We start from the raw sequence: 20,642 nt of genomic DNA, 5'->3' as shown, positions 1-20,642 counted from the left end.
TGGACATTCAGTACTTCGGTAATGTCATTTTCGTATTCCAGAAAGGTACAGCATTACTGCATCTAACCCATCCAAGTTTAAAAGCCACGAGACTCAACATTACCTAAAGGGCACTACGTGTGAAAGAGGTTTGTTTCAACAATAAGTGACAGGACACAACAAATACATTTATACTATTAGTAGCTCTAAAAGAGTTAAGATGGTATTTTTAAACAGAACAAAGAAAAAAAAAAAACCAAACTGCAAAGACATTAGTATAGCTACTGCACCTGCCTGCCAGGGTAACCAACTGCCCCAATATTGCCAGCCATTCCTGGAATTCCCTAAGTGGAAAAAGAGGGGGGGGGAGAAAGAAACAACAAACAGCTTTAATGTCATGCTTTGGAGTTTATTTGTTTTATCATTTCTCTTAACATCTAGTCATATGACACAGCTTAAGCTCATGGAAGAATTGCTTTTTAAGCAAGCTACACAGCAACACCGTAAAATTTACTCATCATACAGAAGTAACTCCACCAATTTCAGTTACATATGCTTTAAAAAGCATTACAAGAAGAGTAGTCTAAGATTTTATGAAATACAACAACACACCCCTTACTTCCACACTAAAAACATAGATGCTATTTATAAAAAGTAATTGAGGAGGACTATAGGAGACGGGTCCTTCTAATGAAATAACTGCAGTGGTCTTAGCTGTGTTAGAACAGATGTGTTAAATGTTTCATTAAAGAAGAATCCTTGTGTCCTTACAAAGACAAATTTTTTTGTTTCTTTCAGAATCAGGTCAACATAGTACCGGATTAGTCATGAATGTATAGCACTTCTCTCCATCTTCTTCCTCCTAATCAAATCCAGGTAATTTTTGTTGTTGTTTTACTACTTAACAACTGCGCATCTGACTGTTTATTTTCAGAAAAATGTGCTTTTCTGAAGTGGTGCCAAATGCCATGGGCCCACCACCAAAGCATAGGAAGCTCCACCTACCTCTGTTCAGTTAATTTCATTTTAAACAAGCCAAGTCCGTTAGCTGGACACTCTCCCAGCCTGACCATTCCACCCACTGTCATATGTCAGTGTTACCATAGCAACGGATGAGGACTTCCTCTCCGAGCTGTTCACAGCTGATTTATGGTGAAACAGAAGTCTTAGGAAGCAGAACTCAGGAGTGCAGATGCAAAAAGGGGTTGCAGTATTTTTTGTTTAAATGAGCTGCCACTGAGATGCTTCTGTCACCTGCTTTCAACCGGTAGTGATTCATCTTCTGACAGATGTTCTGTCATGGAACTAGGATCCATGGTCTCCTATTTTGGCTCAGCTGTACCTCAAAATATGCATATATAAAAAACTAAAAAAGCAGTAGAATCATTGCATTTACAACTTATCTTTTAAAACTTTTACTTTGTTACCAGCTGTTCAAGGAGTTCCACAATTCACAAATTCAGAGGAATGTGTGTCCTCGCTGTACATGCTTCTAAAAACTACAAACACAGGTAGGTGCTACAGATGACAAGTAACTGGTCTAACTCATCACCTTCACCAGCCAGGCCTGAAAATACCAGCAGTAAAAACTACGTACAAAATAGAACTCTCTCATCCAAAGTGTTCTCTTAGAAAATACTCTGACATAACTTTTAAGTGATAATAACAAAGGAAAATATTTACAGCAGCAGTATGAGAACACTGAGATATCAAACAGTTGCACATCACCAGTTTTCATGTTCTTGAACATGAATTGCCTTCAAAGGAACTTATATGCTTGATTGCATGAATAATGAGCAGAATTACTTTTCAATGGAAGCTTCACTTTTTCCCCTCCGTGGTAACTAACTGGTTACCTTTCACCTGTAACATCTTCAAAGATTGAGACACACTTCTGATGTTAAGACTGATTTTTTTTTTCACTGGCTATCTCTTTATCTCACTGCTAAATTATAGTCATCACCAAAAAATGCCTGTGGGCCTATAATAAACATCACCACTCGTTCAGTTAAGATTTGTGTACAAAACTCATTAAAATCACGGATGATATTCATGAGTTTTCATCTCCCTTCGGGTGTCTATCATCAGTTACCATCACAGTTTCCCTTTCAGTGTCATCCAAAAGGAGACTCATGCTTCCATCTATTCTGCCATTAGGAGTTTCATTAACGTTAACAAGACGCATCAGCAATTGGAGGTCTTTGAAGCTTACCATTCAGATTGCTTCTTGAACTGACATGGAAGTGAGAAAAAGCACTGAATAACCATTTCATTTTCTGCATGCTAGGAGATTTAAAATGCATTAAATCCATAGAGGTTTTGACAGAATCCAAACTGTGCCTCTAACAAGAATTTTACACCAACCTCTGCTAAGCCAGTGTGGTAGTTGAAATAAAACAAGTTGGTCTTTACCATTTCATTTAGACCATTTTTTACCACACTGATCTCTAAATAGGCTGAATTCTTGGCCAAGAACTATCAAGTATTTCCTTAAGCAGTCAGTAATTTACACTGATTGCTTATATTGAACACTTATATTGGATTATGCATTCTTCTGTCCTCAATTGTTCATCTGTAGGGTATAGCGTACTGTGCTTTCATCACTTACCTGCTCACCCTGTGGCCCTCGCAGTCCCAGATAACCCTTAAGACCCTACAGGTAGAGAAACAGATATGTGATAAATACAGTTAAACACACAAAATGGACCTTTTTTCCCTACTCCAATCTCCCTTCATCAAGAACAAAATTATCCAAACTTGTTTGCCTGCAGTATTAGTATGGTTTACATTTAGCAACTCATATGAAAGCTGAGTTAGAGGAGTAAGAAATCTTCATGGTAGTTCAGACAATTTCAAGATATCAGCATGCTTAAAGACAGTTCCAGACTTGTAGTCTTTTCAACAAATGAGTACATGGGATGCTGTCACCAGTTATTGCTGAAACTGAAGAATTGGATTTGGTACGGTGCATTTCCCTGTTCCAAATCCTTGTCATGATGTCGTTTTTGAACAAGGCAGTTCAGAGGAGGGGTATAAGTAGAGGGTCATCCCAGACTATTCTAGAACACTCTCAAGACAGACAGACCTTCCAGGATACAGGATATCTCTTTTTAAAATTAACATAGAACAAATTCCAGCCCTCATATTATGGAATTTATATTGGTAAAGAGAATAGCCTGTTCCTCATCCCAGAAATGGTGCTGGAATCATGAAGCTGTCAAACTTTACTCCCTTTGCATTGACCATTTGATGCATATTTTAGCACTTAAAGAAAAAATAGAGCTGGAACCTGCCATCTGCATTGGTACACATGAAAGGGGAATCTTCTTGGATGTCTTTACACTGTACTAAACATACCCAGACAAGCTGGCCTAAAAAGGAGGCTTAACAGTTGCATGATTGATGCAGAAGCCAAGTGTCTGGTCTCCACATCCCTTGCAAGAGGTACTGGGAATAAGGAAGTTCCAAAAGCTGCAGCTTGAAAGAGAAAGACCAAAACAATCCTTATTCTGGATAGAAATCTATCATAAAATTGGCCTCAAAGACATTGACTGAGTAGCAGGAGTGTCTTGGCTGATGTCAAACATCTGGTTGCCTTGCAGCATGATGATAGTCATTAGTCAGTAGGGACTTGAGACCCACTGTAACAAGAAGGAATTCTGCAACTGATTTCACCAGATCAGGTATCCGAAAGTTTTGGAACAGCTTCTGTGTGACCACAAGAGTATTTCTGCATGAAATTAATTTTATTATCATATACAAAATTAAAAGATGGAATGATTTGGCTTGGTGATAATTTTAGACAATAGAAGAGAATGACATCTGTAAGGCTTCAGAATTTGCAATTTTGCTATTATAGGCTTGCTTGAGGAATCTTGATCCAAAAGAGATGTACTCATTAAGAAACCCAAAGGCCTCATTTTCTCAAAACCCAACACAGCAGGTGTGTCCTTTCATTTTGCTAATCACACAGAGTGCATTGCCAGTTTGCAAAATTAGAATGTATTCTGGGTTCAATCTTCTCCCACAGCTTAAGTCTAAATAATTTATATATGTTATCTTGCATCTAAGGAAGCAGGTCTGCGTTGCTGTTGGGGAAAAAAAATAAATCTGTAGCACAGGTAGCCAGGAGCTGATCTTGGACAAACCAGTTAATATGAAATATCCCAATTTACTATATTAATGCATGCATAAACCCAAATTTTTTACTGAATTGCTAAAGCAGAACTAAACATGCCAGCATAAGCTGGTAACTCATCCTTAGCTTTCAAAATGTGCCTCATAAAGCCATATAGTTTTACAGTCCCAGCCCACTCTGTATTTCATGCGTTTTATCCATTTCAGAATTTTACCCTCTCCTATGCTTAAATTTTCAACTAAAGTAGGTGTTACTAGAAGAGATCTTTCAGTAGTTTATTATTTCTGTACAAGGAGGAAAGGAAAGCAAATGCTGCTATACACAGAAACGCTCAAAAAGAAATTTATCATGATCTAGTTTCAAAGTGGGTCAGTTTAGCTGATGAACACCTGCATGGACAGTCTCAAAAGAAGGCACACAAGGAACTGTGAGATGAAGAAGGAGGACTGATACTGGTGTGCATGTTTCTACACAACAGCACCTTACTTTTGCCGGAGGAAAACTGCTCTGAACTCATATTTTACGAGTAGCATGCCCATATTCTTATTCAGAGTTAATATGGCCTTAATTTATTAAAACTCACTTAATGCTGATTGGGAATGAAGCTAAACCATGCTAAAATTAATATAATTCCAAAGTGAGAGTTTTGACATAAGGGTTTCCTTTCCTGTGACTTAGCTAATCCTCTTAAAATTCTTAGTTTTTTATTAGTTTGGGTTGTATTCTTGAGCTTACCCATGTAAATTAAGACCAAGCTTGCTCTGAGCTAAGATGAAAGTAAACAAGAAGAATACAAGTTCACATGCACTGGTTTGCAAAATGCAGTATCTCCCAATTTCTAATGAAGATTAACGCTCTGATTTAAAAGCTCAGTGTGGAAGAGAAAGGTTTGACGCTTCCAACTACAGCAATACAGCCTTCGAGCACATTTCAAAAACACAGCAAGTTGCAAGAATACTTTGGTCTGCGTGAGAGAAAAATCTTTACTGCCAACTAATATGGCTCAGAAAAGACTTCATAGCAAGTTTAAATATCTGACTTCTACCATATGCCTAGCACAGGGGGACTCAGACTGAGTGAAGTCTGTATATAGAAAATGTAGATGTTAAATCATAACAGCAAGGACTGTTCAAGCCAAGTCTTTCCATCTTACTGGTGCCCATTGTGCTTTATTAGAATTTCTATGCATTTGTTATTAAAATACATCTGGCATAATACCAGCAACTTTGCTAGAAAGCCAAGAAGTTTCTGTAACCTCTAAAAATCAGTAGGTGAGTTGTTATACCTAATGCTACAACCGTCAGCTACAGAGAGATACTAGTCTTTCAAAAGTGCAGGAAAAAAAAATTTCTGGGCACGGAGTAAGTCTGGCATATAAACTGATTGCTATGCACTGTCACATGAGCCTTTGCAATGCTTCCTTATCAGCTCCATGTTGTCACCACATGGCATCTAGTTTTGAAAAACTTCATCAGCAAACAGTTTTTGTGTTTTGGTTTTTTTCTTCATAGCTCCATTCTATCTTGTTTGCTGATGTTTATTAACACAGCTAAGATTTTACCTAGCATCTCTTAGCCCGAATATCCTAAGGAATGGAAATATCACTAAAGAAACCAGCATACATTTAGAAGATGGACCTTTTCTCCATCTAATTCAGTAGAGGAATTTCTCTCACAGAGTTGAGGTTTCCTTCCACTCAAGGGAAATTGCACTCTCTAGGAGAAGCAGTGGGAGATACTTGGTAGCATAAAGTTGACATCGCCACAGCTACTGCTTTGAAATTTATCTATCTGCCTTACCCCTTACAGGATGCAAAAGTAAAGACAAAAGGAAATATGAAACCCTCTCAGGTTGTAACCAAGTTTTTTCCTTCAGTGTATCTTACCATATTATACTTTAATATGTGAATTTTATCAGTGTTTTATAGATGCAGAATCCTGTGATTTACTGTTACACACATATTAAGGAATAACGCTAGCCCAAAAATGGTAGCCAAACTTTAAAAAAATCTTTTCCAATGTCATTGTGAAGTACCTGCAACCACACAGGCACTGCAGTCATTCTCATGTACTGGCATGATACCAGGCAAGTTACTGCCCAGGAGTACTGTCCTATGGCTGACAATCTACCCCCCAGTACTCTGGCTAGCAGAGGTAAGTCTGTACAGTGAAGTAGGCCCTTTTTGGGGAGAGGGGGAAGGAGGGAGCTTCTGCTCCGTGAGGTCTCTGGACTGACATAAGGAAAGTTTTGAGTGCTGATTTAAAGATGGTCCTGTCAAGACAGCTCCAGATATGAGATCAGGCAGCTGCTCTGGAAACAGCACTCTCCTCAAACTAACCCTCATCTCCTGCCATTGCTTTTCTGCTTCAAAAGATGCCTGAAAAACAGGCCTTTAAACACTTCATAAACATGCAATTTTCTGTTCTTAAGCTAGAAGAAATTTGGAGCCCTACCCCGAGCAAAACTTGGCTTTTTATAGTGTGCGTTACAGGCATGAGAAATATGTCATATTTTATATGCAACCACAAGGACACATACTCCACCACATGGCATGTAATGAAAAATAAAGTCAATCACAATAATCTGTTCCCAGAGTCCTGATTATTAACATACATTTGTTTTACTATCTCATTAAAAAACCTGTAGATTCTCAGCTTTATAAAAAGAAGCACGTCATTTTATAGTTCTAATCCCAAACAGTAGTTTACTAGTGCTGTTCTATTGTATTGAGGGCTTCAAAATCTTCTTTTGGGGGGGTGGGGGGTGGGGGGTGGGGGTAAAATGAATCTTTCCAAGAAACTCTCCTAACATAATCTCAGATATTCAGAAAAATAGAACCACAAGCACATGAATTATGGCTTCTCAAAGTCATTCTTGTCAAAAAAAGTGAAAATAACATGCACACTTGCCTCAAACTTCCACAACACATGTTTTTGTATAAGGACCAAATAATGTTGCACAGGAAGTTCAGAACCAGGCAAATTCTGGTTAGAAAACTTGTTAAACGCAGTTTCCTCCACAGTCACCCTGGAATGGGGCAATCACATGCAGTGGAGGGCAGCTAGCCTTGCAGCATTCCCTCCACTTCAGCTCTCCAAAGCCACAGCTCCAGCTAAAGGGAAATGGATGATGAATTCCATAAAGAAAACACCTCAAATTTCTAGGTCTTTCAGGAAAACACTGACAAAAGTCAATATGACAAAAAGTAATTGCCATGAAATGAACATAGATTTGTATTACACTATTAAAAATATCTGGAAGAAGATTACAGTTTTTATTCACTATCAAATAACTCACTGTTTAGAAACGCCTCAGTTAACACAAGCTGACTGTCAAAATCAAATAGAATTTGGGACACCATTAACTCATATGTAGGATTTTTTTATCTTCCTTTTTACCTGGATGAGAAAGAATATTGGAAATATGCTATTTATTAAATATTATAGCAATTCCCCAGTAGTACTGGGGTACAAAACAAAAATGGAGGTATTTGATTTTTCTGCAGTTTTTTCTTGTAGCTGGTTTACTTCACAGCTACTTGTGCTCGCATTCCTTTGAAAATAATTTCTGGAGATAACAATGAGCTAACAGCGTGTTTACGTATTTACATATATTGAAAAGCAATAACTAAAGATCAATTATTTAAAACATAATAAATTTGGGCTTGTCATTAAAAAAACTAAGCGTGAAATACTTTTAACTGTTCACAGGTGTAGTGCTGTTCAAAAGCTGGTATTCTTACAATCTGGGTCAGACAGAAGTTATCTTAAACATGGTTCTAGTTAGTGTCTGATGTGTACAACATGGCAACAGAGTAAAATTTCCAGTGATGAACTAAGCACGATTCTCCAGAGTCTCTAACCCTCAGATAAGGAGTGAATTCTTGCGGCAGGAAGAGAGCATGATGGCCATAAGATTTTAATTTCCTTGCCCCCAAATGTCAGTCTCATAATCCAGAACAAGTGACATCTGCTTCCCATCTAAAAAGCTTTAAAACAATAACTACTTTGTTTTCAGAGCAAAACTATAAACCTGATGAAATAAGAAAGCACAATATTTGGGGAATCTCAAGGTGGCCCAAGATCAGCAGTGACAAAAATTATTGGTGTTCAGGCTTGTACATTAACTCTCAACAGAGGGGTTGCAAATTCTTGTCACAGCTATACATTTTCTCAGTTCACAGAGCTGTGGGCCACATGTTTGGCAAAATAAACTTCCACACTCCTCCTGGTGCTAATTCAGTGGTAGCTTCCTTTTCTGGTCACATTTTTACTATGTTTTGGTCAATTCTAGAAATTAATGACTAGATTTAAAAAAAAAAAAAAAAAGGCAGTCATATACTTTAAGATCAAGACAATGTTAAATGAAGCCATCTTAAAACATAAGATTGAGCATAAACTTTGTTGCAATGCCATTTTTCTTTAGTTTCAATAGCAGGCATGCATTTAATTAATATTCCTTCTCTATATATCAAAACTTAAGGCCAAAAATAGCAGGGCCTACCTTACTAACAATTCATTCCATCCTTTCGATGGACACTTTACAGCTGACTTCAGTGTTACATACTAATTCAAAATTCTGCTGCGATATCTGTTGTCCCTATTTTTCTTTTACAATTGCAACACCAAACTATCTTCTGCAAAGACAGCATTTAATAGTACTTTCCCCCCAGCTTTCTTGCTGATTTTTGCCACCTCACCAGTTTGTCACCATCTGACTAATCAGAACAGCCTACTGGACCTATGTCAGGTGACCTCTCCTTCCACATAAACTATATTCACTCCCTTGGTCTTCTGTGCTCATTTTCTTAAGGTTGTCTCATTTCCTCTATCGACATCCTTCATGTTCTCTTCCCCAAACTACCTGTCTGCCTTATGCTTTCCTGTATACATAGCACTCCCATAATTTGGATATATTACTTAAATGTAGTATATGGCACCTGACATTTCTCATATTAAAAAACCAGCACGTTATGTAGCATCCAAAATTGGAATTTATTTCACCTGAGCTCTATTTTAGCAATTCTGACACACATTTGGAAAAAAGCAAGTAATTCAGTGCAGAAATACTGAGCACATGACCCCATGGAGCTTCTTCTATACTACAAAATACACAATATAGGAAAAGAAATGAAAAAACTATTACTGAAAATTGAATACAACTGATTTAAAAATGACTGTTATCTTGCAGGCAAGCCTATCTTCCCCAGCACCTATTCTGTTCGAGCAGGGGCACGCCATGCCTTTTGAAGAACACCAATCTAAGCAGCTATGATTTACGTTCTGTTGTGATGATCTCACTTAATTTAGTTGCAAGGGAAGGTTTTGCACTGTTGGCCCTGGAGCCTGACACAGTAAACAGTCACAGTACCAGCAGCAGGCCTAAAGCCCTTCTATCGCATCTCAACCACCAGACATCCATCTGATGGCCATTGATTTGAGCCAGGGAGGTTTACATGAAAATGGAAACAGAATCTTACCTTCTGGCCTTTGATTCCAGGTGGGCCTGGAAAGCCTATGGGCCCTGGATCACCCTGTACAACAGAAACATCCAGAATCACTGTGTTTCACTGGAACATGACACAGGCCTATAAACATGTAGGACTTCATATCTTCTCTGCATTCTTGGACATTTGGTTTGAAGAAGTAGCTGATGTTGTTTTATCAGGCATAGTTTTGGCGGGGGAGGGTTTTGAGAAAGAAAATTGAAAAGGCAACGGTTCTTCAATTGCAGCCACCTGGTGCAATGCGCATGCTCCTGCCTCATACAACATGGCCAAATCAGGGCTGGAACAGACTTAGTTCACAACCTCACAACATTTACTTTTGGCCAACATAAATGGGAATGAAGAAGCTATACAATTCTTGAGGTAACCCTTCCCTCAGAAGTGAGTGGTTTCACCTCAAATTAAGATACATATTGAACTATTACAGTTTATTGTTTGTGTTACTGTTATGCCAACAATCCTCAACCAGGAATCAGGACACCATTGTGGTATGTGCTGCATAAAACATGGCATAAACATAATTTGTGTAAAAGACAAAATGAAAAATGCATATTGAAAAGGTGTTATGGTGGCATATGGCTATTCTCATTCAAGTTCTTTAAACTTTGCAACTACGTGATGGCACACGTGAATGAGAATTAGAGTATCTCAAACGCTAGGGAGATGGAAAAAGATACGTTATTTTAGGGTTGTTGCAGATGGGGGAGGAGGGAAGGTTGTTCCAGTTCTCTTTTCCTTGCTCAGGACTGACAGTGAGGAGACTCACTCTTTCAGGATTAGTGCCCAAATTCAAATTTAATGAGTCAAGGAACAGATCCTGGAAGTGAGTTAGCATCAAAGTAAATTCAAGTCCATTACTTCGGTTGAGCAAATTTGACTTGGGTGAAAAATTAAGAACGCCAAATAGTGAGAACTATAAAAATGCATATAAATCCCATATTTTTGGATTATAGATGCATTCCACATATGTTTAGGTGTAGGTCATACATATAAATGGGTGGGCTTTAGACTGTTCTGTGGCAGCCTGGACTCGTGCCAAACAATATACCTTGAGTTTCAGGTAGATGTGTATAGTTCACAGCACTATGATTAGACTGCCAAAAGCAAAAGCTGGTTAGATTAAAATAATGTTGCAATTTCTACAAAACTGCCCTTCAATTTCTTATCAGTGCATCAACAGACACATTTCTGAATTTTGCTCAGCAGCCATTTAACACTGAAAATATATATTTGTGAATTTTAGGGTTTGACAGAATGTATGCATTAAAATAAAAGTTATTTTATGTACACACCAGCAGTTAGTAAACAATAGTTATTTGCTAATGCTTGCTTCATTACGGAGAGTGATCCTGGACTCCTACAGTGTTTTCTACTTAGCACAAATGTTCCACAATTGAACAACTAACAAATGCTCTTAAAACTTAGCATAAATAAAAGATATTCTAAAAGATATAGCATAGGCTAACACATAAGAATGCAAACATGCAATCACCTTTTCAGTATTATCACACTGCTTTTAAATTTTCATACATAGTCACTAGATTTGCAATCTAAAAATGAAATAATCACAAGCTTTCAAGTCCACAATTTCTATGAGGAACCATTTAAAGTAATTATACTCAAATATTTTGGGCAGAGAGAGCAACCGCTAGTTTGGCTAAAGCAGCTCAGGAGGAACTAGCAGGAAAAGCCTCTGAAGTGAAACGACAAATCTTAGCATCAAGAGTCTGTTAAAAAATGTGGTTAAATACAATGTGACATGCAATAATGTGTATGCACTTGTCATCACCAAATTTTGTGTGTCTTACACAACTTACTGGACTAATGCAAGGTACTAAAGAAAACTGGAGTCTGTACTTCGTTATATCAGTATGAACAGAATTGAATGTCATTTGTTCTAGAAGTCCTTACCTTTTAATTTTTTTTTAATTTTATTTTTACAAATTAAATCAAATATATAGTTTAAGTTTCAGCTTTGAATATGTTTTTTTATTTGTCTTTGCTTCATTACATCATCTGTATCTGCACTGGTCAGTCTCACACAATTAAGTGTCAAAATATACCAGTGTCACAGTAAATACAAAGCATTGTGCTGTTCTAACTTGTCTGAATGTTAAACAAGACTTCAACAAAAGAATGGGACAGACAAAACATTTTTCTGTAATTAATAAATTATTACCTTTTCTCCATGTTTTGCCCGTCCTGGAGAGAATCCCGGGTCTCCTTTAGGGCCCTGTTGCAGACAAATTAAGCTCATTAATATAATCAGGGAAGAGAGTTTTTAATGATATATGTGGAGACAAGTATTTTCAACTGTTACAGCAGGAGAAGGGGGAATGTTCATATAAAATGCACTTGTTATTACAGATTTTTCTTCTCATAACTTTTTCAATAAAGAACTACAACAAAACATAATAGTGTGAGTTCACATCAAAATGAGATTTACACTTTCCAAATGTCATAATGTCACAAAAACTTTTGATAAGCAGATTTTATTGGTAAACCCAAGCAGGATTACAGCAGACACCTCAGCTGAAATGCTCTCTCCCCATGCCTCTACCACTTCAGGACACCACCTATTCCCCAAACACTGTGCAAGATTATCAGGCTGTGTACTGCATTGATTATAATCTTGTCCAGGCTTCCTCACACTCGGTACCTGCCCCACGCCGCACAGACTGGGAAGGACAGAGCTGTAAACAGGCAAAGGCCTCTGTTTAATTACAAATTACTTCCTAGCAGATGAAACAGCTCATCATTCTTGGCCAGGAGTTACCATCCGCATCCAAGACGAGGCTGCGGAGAGGGGAAGGGTCTGCCACACCAATCTCTCCTATTTCAAATCACCGCCGCCAGAGCCTGCAGCCACACGAGGCGCCAGGCACCGCAGGCAGACGTGCACAGAGGCCCGGGGCCTGCAGGGGCCAGGAGCCGGGGCTGGTCAGGCCAGCCAGGCCTGGCAGCGGGCCCTGCAGAGCTATCACCTGGAGCCGGGGCTGGTCAGGCCAGCCAGGCCTGGCAGCGGGCCCTGCAGAGCTATCACCTTACAGGCAGCTCTGCCACCGCAAACCCCGCAGAGTCAAATTCACTGTCCTTAAAACTGGAGTCACCAGCAAATGGCACCTCCTGAGACAGCACTGGGTGAACTGCTTCACGATGACCGAGCAGCCACTCGGGGAGTTCCCGGAGCCATAGGTTGAAACCACACTCATGCACTAATAACTGAAAATACAGTAATTGAAGAGGAAATGGGGAACCCCCGGTCTAATTCATACTAAAAGCTGCATGCAAAAGGCACTGTAACATTTCATTGAGCTGTTCATATAAATGGCACAGGCTACAATGGTGCTCTTGATTTGAAAGCTGTAGAGTAACACTGGGCGTTCGTTACTCATAAGCATCAAGATCTACTCTTCTCACTCAAAAATACATTTTACGTAGCCAAGGAAATAAAAGTTACTATTAAAATTATGTCATAGCAGTGCTAGATTAAAGATGATATGTGCCCTTCATCGAAAGGGAGCTGAAGTTGGGAAAAACATTTGCTGGCACAATCCTACTCTCAGGGGCAACGCTGGACGCTCAGAGGGACATACAAAACAAGCGGCATGCGCCTCCCTGATGGTCAGCCATTTTAGATCTGTGAGATCCAGGGCCTTCACTTGAAATGCTAACAGGCCTGACCCTCCTCTTGTGTATGGCCCTGCAGATCCAGGGTTATCCTTTCCTCTGCGGTTAAGATTTGTACATGTGAGGCCACTTGAGTAACTAAACTTGTTGAATACTAAAAGACTGGAAATACAACAAAATGAATCTGTTGTATTAAATTGATGTGTCAGGTCACAGAGAACACAGTTCTTCAGCATGGCAGGAGTTACCAGAGTATCTTCCAGCTGATTTACATTTTGGAAGGTAAATAATTATACTCCTTGAACATCTCCAAACTGTCTTTCTGCTTCCATTTTCCAACATGGGCATATTGGACTAAGAGTTGTAATAAAATTGTGATCAGCTCTCCACTAGTTAAAACACAGGCCTTCTGATAACTCACCCATCGCCTTTCCTTTCCCTTATAAGCACAAATAATTCCCCATAATTTTTAATCTAAAAAACAAACAGCCATTGTCATGCACAGCCTTCAGTTGCGGATTAACAACATGTTACCACAGGTCAAGATGTGAAGATAAAATAAAGCACTTCATTATTTAATCTATATAACATTACAGTGTAGTTAGAATAGTGCCAGAATCCACAAACTAGATTTTCTTAACTAATCCATTTTTCAGAGAGCCAGGAACACAGCCAAACCTCATGAATACTTTTAAATGACTTTAAAAACACACATAAACTTTTTATCAGGAATTAAATGCAGAGGACATCAGCTATCAGTTGGAACTGCTAGCACACGCTCAGGGCTGGGTACTATACAGTAAGGGTATTAGCTAATGTCCCATGCTTCAAAAGCAAGTGCATAAAGGATGCTTCAGCACAGGAGGGAAAAAACGCATGTATCTAAAAGGCAGAATAAAATTCTGCATTAATTTACTGCCAGAAAATTGTTGCAACTTGTCTGCAATGTTTTAAGATCAAACAAAAGTGTGTTTTGTTTCAGCTTATATAGTCAGTGTGGGTCAACTGGATCTTCATAGTCAAAACTTGGTGAGCATCTGGCTAATTTTTATTTAAAGAAAAGTGTTTCAGAAGATACTTGTATTGAAAGGATAATTTATAGTCTAACAAAAATGAAAGAGATCACTAAGCACCTAGTAATATCTACATATATGTATTTTTTTATATATTTATAAAATATATATAGGTACATGCATACATATACAATTCCTTCTATTCTTAAAATCATGGAGACAGCTACAGAACTGATCAGAATTATGATCCAGTGAAGGGGAAAAATACATTATAAAACAAACCCTAGAAGTAATTGGTTACAATTATTTTCCTAGCAATATATTCTATTAGTCAGCATAAATATGGTAAAAATTAATTGTGACTCTCTAAGTTTAACTGTTCCTATAGAACTACATAATAACTAAAGCACACACAGACAAAAAAATAGAGTCACTTGGTTTTACAGTGTTTGACACTGAAAGCTTTATTAAATTTCTTTTTATGTCCTCAAGCAGTTTTTAACGCCTGTCATGACTGGTCAGATTCCTGCCATTAGGAATTGCACTAAAACAAATCATGGTTGCTGTTGTTTTTTTCCTAACATATCTATCAAATTGTTCAAACTAAATATGAGTTGAAGGCATTCTGCAACTGCACAAATCTGTCAAATCTATTTAAAGGGCCTATGTTACAGAAATTTGAAGGGTTTTATTTGAGCTTCCAGTCTCGTATTTTGTCTTTGGTTTTAAATATCACATCCATAAATCTTCAAAAAGTATTCTAGCATATTAATAAAGTGATGTCTGAAATATTAGAATATTTAAATATCAAAGGTTAGACATTGACAAAAAAAGAGGAATTAATAGAGCATGACAGTCTATTTTTCTTCCCTTTTTTTTTTTAAAAAAAAAAAAAGGCAATTAAATGTTTATTTTCACTTAAGTTCCAGTTTATCAAAGAGGCTGAGCTGATTTACAGGAACTCTTTTGGGAAGCACAGACTACTTGCATGGATAACAGTTTCCAAGTCACCATTCTTCACACACAGGGGTTTTTCCCCTGAATAAACTGCTATTTTGTTTTGATTTGAAGTTCAATTTGATTGATTACATTTAATTAAAACACGTTTATAGTAACAGTCTCCATCTGTAAACTGAATAAGGCCAATTGCTCCTATTATAGGAAACAGTTCTGGGGCTTCCAAAAAGTCATTATGAATTTTATGTATTTACATGGCAAAATGGATAAATTAACTCACCTTTGGACCCGGCAATCCTGGCAAACCTGGATTACCATGTGGTCCTGGAATACCCTATAAAAAAAAACAAAACCAAAAATGAGTGGGATTATTCAGTACTCCACTGAACAAGTGTGAACAGTTTGCAGAGAGTCATTTTACTGCATCATTGTTGCTTTTAGAAGCACTGGTTAGGATTTTCAAAGGATTTTCAAGAAAAAAAAAATGCACATCTTCCTAAAAAATTGAAAGTGAAGCTGAGTACTTCCATTTCTTTTAAACATCTCAGTTTCTGTTGTCCTCCCAAATAATTCTTAACAGGTATTTGGCACACAGTCACTGCAATATTGCTCTCCAGCTACAAAACTTGGAGGCATGGGATAAAATCAGAAAAACCACATTCTGTGGTATCCAGCTGTACGCTGCAAAGAGAAGGAACTGGATCAGTTCTCGCTGACTTAAAGGATGACTCAAAGCAATGTATTCTACCTTCTCTAAACAAATCAAGGACAAAAACCCTTCACCAACCTGATTCTCCCACAGCCAGTGTAGAAAATCGGCTTGTTACTAAAAGAGTTGGACTTAAACCATTCCAGGAACAGAACAGGCTACCAGTACTATCTTTATCTTCCAGGATAAGTGTCTATTCCTGCAATATGCTCAACAATCCTCACTCCTTGACAAACTGCACATTAGGGAAAACACTTGGTGCAACGGCTGTCAGCAGCTATTCATCTTCCAAACACTGAAGGACCAAACTGGTCAAAACCTATGCCTGGTAAGTTGGCAACAAAGCTTTTGTTGAATTCACTAAAGCCAAAATTCCACCCAAACAATTAATGCAAATACCAAAAATAATAAGAATCCTTTTCAGCCTTCTCATATATTCAGTGGCCTAACAACAGATAAACTCAGTGTGTGTGTCCCTCACATAAGACTGAATTTACTGGTTATACCTTGCAGTAACACTGAAAGCGGTATCTGTTCAGTGCTCCCTCTCACTAATGACAACGTTGACATAACTCCACAGAAATGCTAATCCCATGTGCTATTTAAGAGATCAGTTTGCACACTGGCAACTTTGGAGGGGCTCTCAAGGATTTAGGAGAAAGGAAACAAATAGAAAGTGCCAATATAACTGCAGTGCTGAAGTGGCTCTTAGCTTTTGCTGCTTGCAATGTTATTATCTTGGGGCATAGTACTGCAACACAGAGATGCAGAAGCATCCTCATGAAATGAGAGGCATCAGGGGAAATTTGCCTGATCACCGACTAAATTCCAAAAATGCTGAAATTTCGTTATTGAGAAACTCAGAACAAGCCAAGACACTTAGAAAGTCTTAACTGTCAGATGTGGACTTCTCTACCATAGAATTACAGAGATCAAAATCAGTTTTTAATGGAAATCTCTAACCATTAATCAGGCATTGATACCATGCCCAAAGTGTGCAACCCATGTGAATCTCTGTCAGGATCAGGTTTGAACACACACCCAAGAGACCCTGAAGGCGGCCCAGGCAATGCAGCTCTGCACTCTGCTGCTTCCCTTCAACACCTGAAGTCACATTTCAGGATCACAAATGGCAGTTCACGTGAAGGAAGACAGAAGTCACAGGGCAAACTGGTAGATGTGGACATGAACTTTGCATCAACAAGGTTTTATGTGCTTTTTGGCTCAAAAAACTCATCTATCATACTGTGTATCTTCACTAGCTGTACTTGCTTGAATTTATCAGTGTTGCACAAATTAAAGAGCACTGATGTTTCAAAAACATTTATTTCTCTTATCAAATAGTTTTATAGACTTTCTTGGCCCATATAAATGTGTATTTTAAAGTCAGAACTACTGGTAAATATTCATCTCAGCCTTTTCCATACTTTACCAGACATGCTACTGTAAGCTGTCTCTTCACATTGGAATGCGTGTCCTACTCAATAATTAATCCAGAAAACTCACACAGTAGAGCACTGTGCTCTTAAGTACTCTATGCCTGTAAAAAAGACCTGCAGACAAAAAAAACCCAAACAAACAACAACTGAGCAAGAGAGATCTCACTGACAGGCATGGCTTTAAACATATGGACAGCCTCCTCTAAACCAAAGACAGGCTCCCAATTGTGAGGATCTGCTTGAGTATGTGGGATCCTGCCTCTGATGCCAGATGTATCCTCAACAGAGGCACTATGCAACATAGAAAGCCAAGTTGTTAGAATTGTCAGCTCTTACGTAGGAGGATAATTTGAAAAAAGGATCCAAGAAGTCAGGAAGATATGGCTTTGAAGGAATATTTTTCATTTTATACTTTTAAACGTGTCTCGTCCACTCCCTTGCCTCCAACTGCTCTAAAGCATCAGTTTGGTTTTCAGCCCCTTTGACCAGTGCACTTTCCTACTCAGTCAGACGAAGTTCTGAAAGCCAGCAAAGCACAGGATGTTCAACACATTATTGAGCAGCAGCTTGTTTAAATGTTCCTCAAAGGCTGAGTCAAAACTCCTCCCACACATCTGCTGAGCCTTCATATAAACTACGCCCTTATCTCCCACTTGTGATTTGCCTAGATAAGTACACTCCAGCCATTACCACTTACATACCCAAATACCATGGCCCAAAATCATATACACAAATCCTCACCTGTTCCCTCTAGCTGCCCTTCTCCTAAAACCCCCCAAATGAACTATGACGTCAGGGACTCCTCAAGCATTTTTTTTGTACACAATTGTGCAAACACAGATTTACTCTCTTTTGCCCTGTCAACTAGTCCTTGCAGCAGCACAGGCTTCTCCCTTGGTCTCGGCAGCTGGGGCACAGGTTTCTGCTCACTGTGGCAAAGCCTGTGCTCTGTCCCCTGGCACAGGGCAAGGCTGCTGTCCCTGCTCATGTTGGGGTGCACTCAGTCACACAAAATAAATCAATGTTTGCTACTGTAGCTCATGTCTTGGGCAAATTACCCAGATATCTATCACCCCTTTTATCAAGCTGCTGTAACACAAGAGACTAAAACAGATTTTGGGGAGTGGGGTTTTTTTTCTTCCCTCTGTCTTGCAGTGGTTAATTTTGTATCCACCGCCTGCTCCTCTGTGGCAGTGACATGCATTGCTCACTCCCCCTCATTCCAAAAACAAATTAACATGACCTTAGATTGCAGCAGATGGAGCAGCATGGAAAAACTAAAAGTTAATATTGCAAGCAGCAAAAGCTAGGTACAAATGAAACAATGCTCTGTGTATGCACCCATACATGGAATTATCTATGCTGGAGGCTCAAAGCAGAAAAAAAAACCAAAACCAACCAACCTGTTTGCTTTGCCTTTCTTTAATCTATCTGCCAAATGTTAAGAATCATACACTTTCATAATCACCACGCATATGAATAAAGTTGAGAAAAACAAAACGATGCAAACTCCAGTTTGATTATTGCCAACCTGCCTAGTGCTACAGAACAACATAGCCGTTTTACTCACCCGAGGACCTCTCTTTCCTGATGGACCAGGTAAACCTGGAGGACCTGGAGGACCCTGGTGATAGAAAATGAAAACTATTGAGGCTAAAACCTGATACAAGGACAGTATCACAAGTCTGAATCAGACCTGTTCTAACTGATGACTTTCTGCTCATGCAGACCTTCTCAACTTGAAAACCAATTCCCAAACTACAAGCACGTGTGTTTTTAATCTGGCTCTAAATTAGATTTCTGTTTAGAAAGTATCTTATGTCAGAGGAATTGGAGCTTACAATCTAGATAGTAATTTCTACTTAAGTGTATTTGTATTAAAGGAAGAAGAGATCAATTCAAGAATTAGAAACAAGCAAGTGCAGTGTATTTCAAAACAAAGAATAGAGAATAATTAAGCCTTTTGAATAAGCATGCTGGCATGCCAAACACATTTTAGAAAAGTCAGGAGTAACTGAAAAAATGAGATACTACCTCGCAGAAAAGACAGACATGAAACAGAAGAAAATAAATGTGGACAAATGGTTGTTCGGTTTCCTATTACAAGTTTCTGATAAGAATAACTGGTAGCATGTTTGTCCTTGTATATAATGAATATCATTCTCTTTAAAGAAAATGCAGATTTTTTTTTAAATGCTAGCATATAACCAGATGTATCTTTTGCAAATAAATCAGATTATTAGTCACTATAATAATATTAGACAGCATACCACCCTCTGTATATCTAGTTGTTTTGACCATAGAAACCTTTCCTTTTCTGTATGTGATTGCTTCACATACAGGATCTACTTCATTGTACTTAAATACGAATGAGAGATCTAGACTAAAATCTGCACTGATTTATAATATATTTCATCTATCATGAGTCCTAAGGAGGCATGGGCTAGTCTTAAGGGTGAATTCAGCTGCATCCAAATGTCAGCACGGGAAGTCCCAGCTTTAAAAGAAACCAAGTACTCCCACCACAAGAAAAGATGGGCATCAAGAAAGTCAGACCTCATGAAGGAGGTCAGTCGATGATAGATAGCACTCCTGTGTTCTGTATATACTACAGCCTCTCAGCTGAGGCACTAGGCAAAACACTGAGTATCATACTGCCCATCAGCAAACAACACTGCTGAAAGCTGGCAGGGATACCAGGGAAATCAGAAGGGCAACTACAGTGGCTGAAATGGCCAACTCGCAGGCTTTGCGAAAAAGAGAGGGGAGCAAGGGGGAAGCAAGGGAAGGAAAAAAAGACAAACACCCTTTGGGGTTTTATCAGCAACCAATGAATCATTAACACAAAAGTTGCATTTTTAAAAACCTAAAGTTTTGTGGAAGTGCTATTTCTTTTTCCTTGGAAAGATAACTTCACTAGCACAGAAGACAGTGCTGATTACAAACTTTAGGCATTGTCAAGCCAATTATATTCATTTGGCCAAAATACAGACCACTTTGGACAATTTTGGGAAAAACGTTCTGAGGAAAAAAAAAAAGATTTTCCTCTCCAATTAATCATAATAATCTTAGGAGTCTAACTGTAGTGCAACTGCTTGGTTATAGTTGGGAATATTTGTATGTCAACACATACTGCATTAAGTCATGCTGAAACCCATACCCTGCACTTCCCTCTCTGTGTAATTTAGAAGACAAATCTGTGTAACAGTCCTGGTCTTTAGGTCAAACTGTAACTTGTCATACTTTTATCATGGGAGGCTCACTATTCACT

At 38.5% G+C, this 20,642-nt stretch overlaps 1 protein-coding gene across 5 annotated transcripts in view; it reads right to left on the bottom strand.

The window, feature by feature from the left end:
• The window catches only part of COL24A1 (collagen type XXIV alpha 1 chain), a 151,542-nt gene that overhangs the window by 109,743 nt on the left and 21,157 nt on the right, over positions 1–20,642 (bottom strand). For all 5 annotated transcript variants that reach the window (XM_075039089.1, XM_075039086.1, XM_075039085.1 and 2 more), the window contains exons 4-9: positions 18,942–18,995; positions 15,504–15,557; positions 11,803–11,856; positions 9,597–9,650; positions 2,588–2,632; positions 270–323 (exon numbers count right to left, since the gene is read on the bottom strand). In XM_075039089.1, the coding sequence (XP_074895190.1) occupies positions 270–323; positions 2,588–2,632; positions 9,597–9,650; positions 11,803–11,856; positions 15,504–15,557; positions 18,942–18,995 (315 nt within the window). The remainder of the gene's footprint in view (positions 1–269; positions 324–2,587; positions 2,633–9,596; positions 9,651–11,802; positions 11,857–15,503; positions 15,558–18,941; positions 18,996–20,642) is intronic.

The sequence above is a fragment of the Buteo buteo genome, chromosome 10, assembly GCF_964188355.1.
Source record: "Buteo buteo chromosome 10, bButBut1.hap1.1, whole genome shotgun sequence".
Lineage (NCBI taxonomy): Eukaryota > Metazoa > Chordata > Aves > Accipitriformes > Accipitridae > Buteo > Buteo buteo.
Note: the sequence above shows the minus strand (reverse complement) of the source record. Positions and strands in the feature narration are given on the sequence as shown.